The sequence below is a fragment of the Simochromis diagramma genome, unplaced genomic scaffold (genome assembly GCF_900408965.1).
Source record: "Simochromis diagramma unplaced genomic scaffold, fSimDia1.1 OVJJ01000644.1, whole genome shotgun sequence".
Classification (NCBI taxonomy): Eukaryota; Metazoa; Chordata; class Actinopteri; order Cichliformes; family Cichlidae; genus Simochromis; species Simochromis diagramma.
In genome coordinates this window covers 1,792,787-1,804,794 of record NW_024387201.1, presented here as the reverse complement: position 1 = coordinate 1,804,794, position 12,008 = coordinate 1,792,787, and the positions used below count along the sequence as shown (strand labels likewise).

Here is a 12,008-nt window from a genome sequence, read left to right as displayed (position 1 = left end):
TCAAATGTGCGCTGAGGACATTTTCTAAGAACACAATGAAGTCAGACGGGCACAGAAAAACCACAGGTACCCAGCTTCGCTCGTCATGCTGCGTTTCACTGTTTTCTCTTTAGAAAGCTGGGTGAAAAGAAGCCCTAAAATAGATGTGACCATCTGGGATTTGGAGGCTGTGCCAGACCACGGGTACCATTTTCTTATAGTTGAACATTAAACAATCACCATATTACGTGATGTCATAGATCAAGGTGTGTGCCCAGCCTCATGCTTCACACAGTGAACATGAGCTCCAGCTATTCTGCCAAAAAAGTTGTATTCTTATTTTAAAGTATTTTAATGTCTACACTGGATCAGTGGGGACGCACAACCCACAGCATCTGTGTTCTGAGACACTGCTGCTGGAGACATTTCCATTTTATCCACTGTGTGTCATCAGTGACACATACTGGTTCTCCTCCACTGAGTCAAAATGGTGATCTTTCAACTGGGATTTCATTTAAAACAGAGAATCACAGAAGCTAAATGTGGTGTGTAGGAAGGGTGATGAGCGTCAATTGTGTTGGTGTGGTTGAAAAACTCTGAGCAGGTGGACTGTTCGAGGACGGCTGATTGAGCCTTACCACTGTTCAGATGGTTCCGGCTTAGTGTTGGTGGGAGGAGTCTGAATGATGATGATGCTCCTTGTAAAGGCTGAATCATCCAAGACTTTTACACAATGTGTCTGGTGTTATGTACCTACAAGAGAATCTCGATGTTTAACATTTGACACCACGTGAAACCCAGACTTCCAAAAGCCTGCAGGAAACTGCAGCTCCTCTCCAAGAATGAGTCTATTATCACCTCTACTGCATTAAAAACCATCTTTATGACCTGATACAGGAGCCAAACAAACGGTTTCCCATCATAGGAACTCTGTGGAGGGCATGTTCTCCACACCAGGTGGTGTGAAAAACATTACAGATGAAGAACATTACAGACATTACAGATGTGACAGGCAGCTGTCTGTAGGCCTTACATTCAGGACCTGGACTCACAAAAACCTGGCCCTGATCACAGGGTGGGTCAATCCTGGGAACCAGCCAGCTGTGGTGCTTAGCTGTGATTACTGTGTCTGTGTGTGTGTGTTTTAGTAGTTGATGCACTTCTCTAATGTTATTGGTTCAAAGTGTTTTCAGCTTCAAACAGATAAACACCAAATAACTCACTTTGTATGTTTTTCTATCCATCAAATTTGCCCACATTCTCCCAAACACACACACACACACACACACACACACACACACACACTCTCTCTCTCTCTCTCTCTCTCTCTCTCTCTCTCTCTCTCTCTCTCTCTATTTGTTCATTTCTTTTTCAGGTTTTCGGCGCCTACCTACACACTCTGTCAGTTTCACCCCCTCACATCCTGTCTCCATCTTTCTCCTCTCGCCTCTATCTTTCTTACTCATTCTCCATTCTTTTATCTTGTTACACTGCTCTCCTCTCTCCTCCTACTTTCCCCACTCTTTCTGATGTGTTGCTGGGCAGGCTTAATCACTGTGTGTTGGTAATGAAGTGAAAGCCTGGAGTGAGCCCACACACACACACACACACACACACACACACACACAGGATCTGAAACATTAGTACTACACACATGTTGAAGTGTGGGAAAAGTGTCCCTGAGACCACAGTGGAGGATAAAAGAGGTCAGTGAACGTCAGGGCTGTGCATGTGCCTGAGATCACAACACTGTGTGTGTGTGTGTGTGTGTGTGTGTGTGTGTGTGTGTGTGTGTGTGTGTGTGTGTGTGTGTGTGTGCAGGCGTTAGTGTCAGTGACGAGCTGTCACACATGTCTCTCTCACACGTGTAAAATGACGGTGTGCCACACTCGCTGTCTGAGTGCTGCTCTCAGCCTCTCCATCATTCTCCAAAACAAGAAGGACAACATCAGGGAGGCCAGTCACCATTCATTTACTGTTGGTTGGTTTTTTATCAGTGAACGTCCCACAAAGAAACGTCCTGCATTGTTGGTCCACAGCTGGAGACAAGGGGACCCCATGGCTGTGAGACCCTCTGTGTTTCATCGAACCTTTGAAATGTGGGAGGAGCTGTGACAGCAGTAGCTGGGCACCTACCTGGGTCTCGTGTCAGCCTTTGCTGCTCACTACTTCTAACTTCACACTTGGCCTTGGACTAAAATAAAAGAACTGTGGAGAACGGACGTGTTACAGAGAGAAAACTTTCCTCAGGAAACATGTGATGAATATTAATATGTGGTAACACAGTGGTGGTACACCACGCCTGTCAGGTCCTGAGACAGGTCTGAGGGCAGAGAGCGTTACCTCTCCAGCTTGCTCAGCTCGCTGTCCCTCTGCTCTGTGTGGACTCGGCTCAGGAGCTCTGCTTCCACACATCACCCACTGTGTCCTTGGTGTGCACACAGACACACTAAGACTTTAAAAAGTTTAAAACATATCCTGATACATAGTTTTTTTAATGTGATACTTAGAGATTAACATTTCCATATGCACCATCGTGAAACTGACAACACAGCTGTGTTTGCTGTTTGGAGAATATCCTCAGCATCCACGTGTATCATGTATCATCCAATGAAACAGCTGAAAACAGTCAGCCTCCAGTCTGCATGGTAAGGGCCTCCGACATCGGGCCTCCGACATCGGGCCTCCGGGGTAGTTCACGTCTCACTACTCCAGGTATCATGTCTTCTAATAGTATGTATAAAGTGCACACATGTAATTTTCATCAGAGTTATGAGAGCAGCCACAAACTGAATGCTTCTATTTGAATCCCAGTTATTGTGCAACACCGTTCCTATCTCGAGCCCCGCGTGGACACTCCCTGAAATCACCATTTTCATAGTAGATGTTTGTTAAACCTCAAATTAAGACAACAGAAAAGTGTAATTACCCTCCTGAGAACAGTGGAGAAGAGGAAGCGTGGGTCTGAGACGGAGGTGGGGGGACGGGGAAACATAGCTGTGAAGAAATCTGCAGACATTACATGTGTAGTTCTGTTTGTCAGCACACAGCCATCACCTCTCTTCCTAAGCTCGCTGAAACAGCTCTTTCCCCACACCTTCATGGTATGACTCTGCACATCGTCCTTGTTGATCAGAACCACCACTCACTCCTCGACTGCTCGAGCCTCCTCTGACTGCAGGCTTATGTTAAACAATCCTGTCAAAGGAGCTGCTCTTTCTCCACAGGTGCTTCACCTGGACCAACCACCTGTCTCCATTCATTGGCTTTGTTTTTATAAGTGCTGGATAAAGTGCAGTGGTATGGTACAGTCCACTGTCTCCTGTCTGTAAGTCTTTTTCCTTTTGCCAGCTGTTTGCTGTTAGCCTGGTCTCTTGTTTATTTTGATCTTCCTGACTTTTCCACTGTTCCTTTGCTAACCTCGTCCTTTGAATACTTATACTTCCTTCTGCTTGTCCTCTTTCCTCCACATACACCAAACACCTTAGCAGTTTTCCTAACCATTTCAAATATACTTTCCCAGTCATCGGGCAATATTTTCTTACCACTCTGAGCCTGTCTCCAGTTTTCCTTCTTCAGCTTCCATCATTTAATCATTGGCTTTATCTTCACTTGTTATTCCTCTTCTTGGTTTCATCCTACAGACTGTTCACTGCTGCCTAAGAAGATTTGCTCCTTGCAGTCTCACATCTCTTTCTTAATGCACTTTCAACATAAGATACAGTCTACCTGTGTGCACCTTCCTCCACCCTTATAAGTCATTTATTGTTCCCCCTCTTCTTCAAATGTGTGTTTACTGCAGCTGTTTCTGTCCTTTTTGTCTACTATCATCTGTCTGTCTCCATTTCTCTCCACAAGCAGAAACCTCCTCATCACCTCTGTTTCCTTCACATACATGTAATTCTATTCAGTTTTATTTACACAGCGCCAAATCACAACAACAGTCGCCTCAAGGTGCTTTATATTGTACAGTAGATCGTACAATAACAGATACAGAGAAAAACCCAACAATCATATGACCCCCTATGAGCAAGCACTTTGGTGACAGTGGGAAGGAAAAACTCCCTTTTAACAGGAAGAAACCTCCGGCAGAATCAGGCTCAGGAAGGGGCGTGGTCATCTGCTGTGATTGTTTGGGGGTGTCCACTGAAGTCTGCTCCAATCAATTCAAGTCAGTTTTATATAGTGCTTATAGTTAGTTGCTTAAATCACCTCTCTCCACCGTTTCATCCACCCCAGTATTCCTCTTTCTCTTCTGACGCAGAGCTTGAGCACACACACTAACAACACTCAAGTCGTGTCTGTGTGACACAGTCCCTATCCTCACGTCCATGCTTCTCCCGTGCTGGGAGAGCACCACATACAGTTGTTGTTAACTTGGATCCCAAATGATCCGGTAAAGGAATCTCATTCTTCACGGTCCCATATCATCAGGCCTTGGCACTCGGAGTACACTGGCTTGTCACCTCCATGTGGCTGGGTGACTGTAGTACTTTTATATAACATTTCACATTACAGCTCTGAGATGGAAGAACAGTATTGATTATATTGATCTTGAGAAAACTGTTTTCTTAACCATCTCAGGAACTGATCTGAAACCAAAGGCAGAGAGTGAGACAAGCTGCAAACCAGTAAAAACATCTTTACCAGCAGTTGTCCAAGAGCTCCATACAATGACTTTATGTAAAATCAGTTAAAAATGCTGATGATAGCCATAGCAGGTGATTTAATAGAAGACTGCAGTAACAGAGTAGATTTGTTCCCTTACTGCTCCTTTCCAAGCCCATGCATTTGGAAATCATAGTGAGACTGCAGTGTGTATGTTGTGTTTAAGATGAAATAACTTTAATACACAACGATGCGTTTTCACTCAGACTTCAGTTCTTACCTGTTCCCAGTCTATACTGCGGAAAAACGTGTGGGACTTGATGTCTGTGAAGCCTGTCTGGACCTGACAACCCAGCCGCTCCTTGGGATCCTGTTGGAGCCAAAACAGCTGGTCAGGAACATCAACAGAAGCTGCTGTAGTACACATACTGTAAGAACTGCCAGGAGCGTGATGAAAAAGACCAATTATTATATTTTATTATCATTCAAATGTTGAACTATACATGAAATGACTGTCTTGAGGACAACAACAAGAATTTCATTAAGTACTACAAAGGTATGTGTACATGTGGCACAGCCTCCCTGTGCTCTGCTCATCACAACAATCATGCAGGTGACATACAGAGGTTTAAACAGGACGTGGAAAAATTAAACCACAGGCTCAAATGCAGTAACGGTCATTGTTCTGTAACCTGGTCTTTAACCAAAGACACCTTTGCCTTTGTCTCCTGTGCACGTGGTTTTTCTCGTTGTCTAAATATCCCACAGTAAAGTGATGCATCCATCACGGACACTTTTTATCCAGCTATCCAATCACAGCAGAGGGGGAAAACTACAGTCATCAACTCTTACTTGTAGTCCACAGTGCTGCTTGTACCAAATGAAAGTTTCATGTGCTTACAACACATTTATTTCTGCTATTCTGCATCACTGCAACCAAAGCATCTCAGGTTCAAACAATAAGTGCTGAGTAGGGATCTCATCTGGACGTTTGCAGTAGAGCACCTGGCTCTTCAGCTGATTGGTGTGTACACCCCTGACTCTGGTCACAAGAGAATTAGCTTTTATCAAAGATGGTCAAATATGTCAAAATAAACTGTGAGTAACAACATCGCTCTCAGATGAGCTCTTATACAGAGTAGATGATGAATGGTCTGCATTTATAAAGCATGGTCATCCAGGGTTATGCTTGACCAGTTTACCGTGGACTGAATCATGCTTGTTATTAATCTGTCTCTCTTCCACAGCATGCCTTTATCCTGTCGTCCTTCTCTCTCCCCAACCAATCGCAGCAGATGGCCCCGCCCCTCCCTGAGCCTGATTATGCCGGAGGTTTCTTCCTGTTAAAAGGGAGTTTTTCCTTCCCACTGTCACCAAAGTGCTTGCTCATAGGGGGTCATGTGATTGTTGGGTTTTTCTCTGTGTGTATTATTGTAGGTTCTACCTTACAATATAAAGTAAGGCAACTGTTGTTGCAATTTGATGCTGTATAAATAAAACTGAATTGAATTTTCCATTGTGAATTAGCACACTCTGCTAACACAATCATTTTAAATATCACTTCTTTAAAAAAAACAGACAAATTGCTGTATCCATGTTAATATATAAGACCCTGCTGCAGTTATGGTAAGCTAACCCCATCCTAACTTATTAAATAAGGTAAAGCTGTGCTGAAACAGCTGTGGTTTTATCCGAGGCCTTCTTTCCTGCGTGGAGGTTGCATGTGCTGCTGCTGGGTGCTCTGGCTAAAAGGAAAAGGTTAATGGGAGATTCTAAATTGCCTGCAGGTGTGAATGTGAGCGTGACTGTCTGTCACTATGTGTCAGCCTCAGGCCAGACTGCCACTGGGTCTGTGGTGTGCCTGCCTTCACTCCTGGCTTTAGCCTTGTACTTAGTGCACAGACATGATGCTGTTCTTAAAAAGCATGTGAAATTACGTCACTACATTCAGTTTCACACATGGACTAAAGTTTTCTTGGCCTGACAGAGGTGCCTGCCTTTAAGCAGCAGCGGCGGCAGCAGCAGCAGCAGCAGCAGCGGCCTGGTCCAAAGACGTCGTGTGAATAGTTCAGCTTGTATTTTGGTGCTTTCACTGTTATCGTGTGTGCTGCTTCTGTGGAGGCAGCTCTCTAAATGAAATCATGCTGGAAGTTTCCCTCATCAGAGTGGGTCTGAGGTGGACTAGTTCCTGTCAGTGTTACATGTGAGAAAGTTCTGCTTATCCCAGCAGTAATCTGATTACTGTGTCACTTTCACGCTCTTTATCGTCCACTTTCAATAATAAGAAACAACCAGTCTGGCAGGAGTAGCAGTCTGTGTTGTTGTTCTTCCAAGTCGAGTGATCCAGCACGGTCCTGACCCCGGTGCCAAGAAACCCTCGAGTGGATTACCACATATCCTTTGTTGGGTAACTGAGTTGTACTGTGTAAATACTAAAATAACAGAAGCACAACTGTCCACTCAGAACTAAACACTGAGGCCTACATTGTAACATAGCCCATGCTCTGGGCCATAATCCCACACAGTGAGCAGCAGAGTGCACGCAGGAGGAGAGGGTGCTTATGGGAGGGACTGTCTCACCTTGTTTAGAAAGCCCTTGAGCACGCCGGCAGCTTTCACTGACAGAGACCTTGGGATCCGAATGGGCTTCTCGAGAATAACTGTTGGCAAAAAGAAGGACGGCAACAAAAGAGAGAGCGAGTGAATTAAAAGGACAATCGTGAGGAGGGAGGAGAATGATTCACAGTCCAACCTGCCTGTGGGTGACTGTGTCTGCTGCGTGGGAGGCAGAGAAAGGGCGGAGATGCAGAGGACACTGTTCTATTCTCTCTCTCACACTTTTTGTGGTCTACTAATAGCCTTGAGACTCCCACAGCTAACAAGAACAAAATGCAGTAAAAACAGTTTCTCCCTCAAAACCCAAATCCAGAGATGAAGAACTGCATCACAGCTCCTTTTTAAACATGCTATTCACCCATTTTATTATTATTTTAAACCAGTGTGCGTGAACACTCACCGTCTGAGATCCAGTTTCTCTTAAACCCAAAAGACATCTGCACCCAGGACAAGGCAAACACAAAAAGAGGAGAGCTGTGTTTTGTGACTAGAAAGACGGGTATTTTACTAGCTCGATGTTCCACTTAACTCAAGTTTTATTTATGCAGCACAGAATCACAACAGCAGAGCCTTTAAGGAGCTTATCCTATGTAGATATTACAGAACTGACAGTAAAGCTGACCTTGAGATGTGCTGATGCTCTGAACTGCAGATCTGATGTGAGAAATGAAAGTCGTCCTGTTGTGCATCTATAAAATAAAGTCTTATTTATCAGATACTGCTGTGTGGTGCTGTGCCTTTGACCAGGTGATTAAAGTTGATGGTCAGCTGTAGTAGAAACAATCAGGCAGGTAGTATCAGGTGAGTCATGACACTTAGAGAGAGGAGAACTCCCAGTTGCTAGTGCCTAAAAAGGCTACTGGGAAAACTCATTACAAAGCAATCATTATGCCAACGTTAATGACAAAACCTTGGCAAGAATAACGGGCCAGTTTCATTGGCCGCACATTCAGGGGTCGTTGTGAGCATCCTGACCTGAATGCCACTGCAGCCTTTACAGGTGGAGGGTCCATCTGAGCAAATTAGCATGGACCTGATTGGGCCATTTCACCAAAGTCAACATGGGTATCAGTGTGCCGAGCATTCAAAGCCAATAGTAGCACCTACCCACTGGCACACTGCTGGCCAACAGCATCAACGGCACTCTTTAATCCAGGGATGCAAATGTCATTTCTGATGGCAGACGTGTTTGCTTTGGCAGGGTGCCCTGCCTGATGCAACCCTCCATATTTATCGAGGCTTGGAAACGACACTAGGAGTAAACCAGCTCGTGGTCTCCCTGGCAACCACGGAGCTAAGACAAACAAAACATGTCAGCAAAATCAAATAATTGCTGGTGCTGACCTTTTCATGATTTGTTGAATAACTAGAAAGAATTATAAATGTTACCAACAATAAACATTTCTGGTTTATGTCATTTTTTAAGAAGGAGGCCAATTACATGAAAAGGGAAAGACCATCTCTGAATCGAGGAGGGGGCCTAAGGGTACATCTGTCACCATCTTACAATGCTGTGACTGCAGCCATTCCCCAACTCTGTGTGAATGGGACTCATGGACATTGATCAGTGGGCTTTGATCAATTTGCATATTAATGATCATAAACAGACCTCCCAGCCCATTGTTAATCAGTGGGCTGGTTTCAGTCATTGTGCAAATGTGCTGTTTATAAGGTTGGAAAGCTGCAGTCAGCTGAGACTGAAGAAGTCACCTGATGATGAGGAAACGTTTGTCCCACTGAGAACGTCCAGATGAACAGAATCAACCTTCTGGGAAAATGTTCAATTGCTCCCAGTAACATATCAGAGCCACAACAGAGAGATAATCAGTGTTGTTCACCTCATCTGTCAGTACTCATAATGTTGTGCCTGATTGATCTCTGTCACTGTGTTTACATATTAATAATCTTTTAATCTTGGCAGTCGACCTGTAAACACGTCCAAACATGGACGTGTTTACAGGTACTTGGTTTTGTTTTTTCAGACAGAAACTGTTGTTATATCATGAAGGTAAACTACATCATTTATCACTGTGTGTGTGTGTGTGTGTGTGTGTGTGTGTGTGTGTATGTGTATGTATATATATATATATAGAGAGAGTTGCTATCCTGTTGGTATACACAGTTGTCTTTCTAAAGCCAGTCTTAAACCATGACGCCTCCTTTCAGTGTAAAGGAGAAAGCCCAGTAAATTCTCTCTGTTGGTTCAGCTGAAGAAATTTCAGATATTGCTACAAAACAGTGAGTTGAGACGGCTGATGAATGCCAGCTGGAGCCAAACTGACATGGGGGGTGGCTGCTATTGGCCAGTTTTAACAGACAGATAGTCTGCTGTATTAGCCCATTTTATTTTCACTTCAGCTTTAAAAGTAAAGAGCAAGCTTTACGTTACACATGTCTGAGGTTTAGATTTAACCATTGCATTCAGTTCTTGTACATGTTAGCTGTGAATACAGCCTTGTGACTGATTCCTGAATCAAATGTTTCTGAGTGTCTATCTAAAGCTCCAGGGTTAGCATGAGGTGCACAGATACCCAGAGTAAGGCCTGGCTCAGTCTAGCTCGGCGGCATATGGCTGGGAGCTCCTATAGTGAAGGGTTGGTTTCCATTGGCAGGCATTGATCCAGGAACCTGCTGCTGTACCGGTAAGGCCGCCAGGAGGACGGTGACAGATGCTAGCTGTGGTGCCGCACTATGCTCCTTTGACACAATGTGTAGTATGGAGGAATTTCTGTCACAGAGGACAGTCTGGGTGGCTTCGTGCTATGTAAAGAGACCATATTGCTCGAGGAAACACATGCAAGTAGAAGTTCCTGAGGTTTCTCTATTATAAACATGTGATCACACCAAGGTTATTTTCTGCTGACTTCTACTTCTTGTACTTGTCACTCAGTTTAAGATCTGGGACACTGTAAAGATCTGCTAAAACTCCACCATGATGAAGCACTCTGCTCTGTCTGCATGCGAAGATTAATGACCAGACTGACTGTGGATCGCTTCATTACGCACCAAAGTTTAAGTTGTGCACAGTTCAGTAACAAGTAGTGGGTATTCTGAGTGCTGTCAATGTGTGTACTTCAGTTCTACTAATGAGCACTGCAAACATGCTGCAGGCCATGAAGAAGAGTGAAAGCAGCAGCGTGATGCTGAGAATGTGAGCAGGTACCAGTGTGAGGAACAGGTTTACGATGTGTGTGTGTGTGTGTGTATGTGTATACACACACACACACACACACACACACACACACACACACACACACACACATATATATATGTAAAATGAGGACTCACACGTCTGAAAACGTGCAAAGAACTTGTTGTTTACTCTGTCGGGAATGTGTGTTTGCTACAGCTTTACTGCACTGCTGGATGATGACACTGTGATGTATAGAAGAATGTCGCTCTCTGAATGCTAATCCTTTTGTTCCACTTGGAAAGGCTGAATTTGTGCATCCTTATCCTTATAGGAAGAGAAATGCAATCAGGTGTGAGCATCGGAGGGAAGTAACTAACACCTCTTTAAGAGATAAAAATCACAACCTGAAACACTGTAAATAAGATTATGATGGATGGAAGATTACTTTAACATGAATGCAGTTCTATCATTTGTATCTAAACTGCATGAAAACATGTCTGACTGCAGCTTCTCTTGGTGTTTTGTGTGTGCTGCACTGGTTTTGATTTGTTACCCAGTGCCAGTTTGAGCACAGCTTGATAGAAACATATAGATCTTCTTCCCCCACACAGTTTCAGTTAGAAATGATTTAGAACGGAGTTTAACGGACGTCAAAACAAAAAGCTGCAGATTTAGACTCAAGAGTCAAACTGTAAATGACTGTGAGCAGCTACAGGAGGAAGCTCTCGTGTGCCCTGACTTTTACCAATGAACAGGATGTGCACCTTACTCATTTTCTTCTAACAGATGATGAGATCTTCATTTTCAGATAAAACTGCACCCCCGCTCGTTTTGTTTCATGACACTTTAAAAGTAACCGCCGTCCATCAGATTTACACCTCCTGATTATGACACAGCGTGTCAGCAAACATGCTCATGAACCTCTACAGTAGCCTCAGTGTGATTGTGTTGTGTGTTGTGTAAGGGGCGTGGTCTCCGGCCTGCGTCAGTGGAGGAAGCCACGGAGAGAGCCGGCTCCAGGGCTAGACACAGCGGCGAACATAAGAGGAGAGCTGGAACCACAACAATGGCTCTCTGTGTGGGTCGTTCACACACATCAGTGCACGTGTTTGCAGCAGGGCATCAATCCTGTTCATTTCACTATATTATAATATTCAAACTCACCCAGCCCTTTTTTATTTTGGAGTCATTAAGTCGAAAGAATTCAAAAAGCCAAAGTGCAGATTAGATTTCCTCGACCTGTAAAAGCTCCCTGTAATCTGTAGACTGAGTCATTATTGATGATGATCAGTGATATCTCTTTAAACAACAGGCTTGAGTCTAACAGTCAGTATTGATCATTGGTCTGGCTCACCCTGAAAGAGGTACTCCTCTGTGTTCATGTCAGGATTGTCAGTGATGATGTCGAACGGGGACCTTCCAGCCATCATCTCAAACATCAGCACGCCCAAAGCCCACCAGTCCACGCTGAAGCCTGGGAGGAACATCACATCACATCACATTCAGACTGGATGTGACATGTGATCAATAAGCTACAAACCAGAGCTGAGAACAGAGGTCAGGTCTCTGTGGTGTTTGGTACACTACATGGCTCTGCACATGTACAGACACACAACACGACATACTGCAGTGTGGACAGGCTGACACACGGCTAACGTTAGAAAGAGATTTA

General features: G+C 44.3%; 1 protein-coding gene across 5 annotated transcripts in view; it reads right to left on the bottom strand.

Moving 5' to 3' along the window:
• prkcz (protein kinase C, zeta) overlaps window positions 1-12,008 on the bottom strand; it is a 92,627-nt gene that overhangs the window by 14,177 nt on the left and 66,442 nt on the right. For all 5 annotated transcript variants that reach the window (XM_040051187.1, XM_040051188.1, XM_040051190.1 and 2 more), the window contains 3 exons: window positions 11,691-11,810; window positions 7,168-7,247; window positions 4,868-4,957 (listed from right to left, as the gene is read on the bottom strand). In XM_040051187.1, coding sequence (XP_039907121.1) covers window positions 4,868-4,957; window positions 7,168-7,247; window positions 11,691-11,810 — 290 coding nt within the window. The remainder of the gene's footprint in view (window positions 1-4,867; window positions 4,958-7,167; window positions 7,248-11,690; window positions 11,811-12,008) is intronic.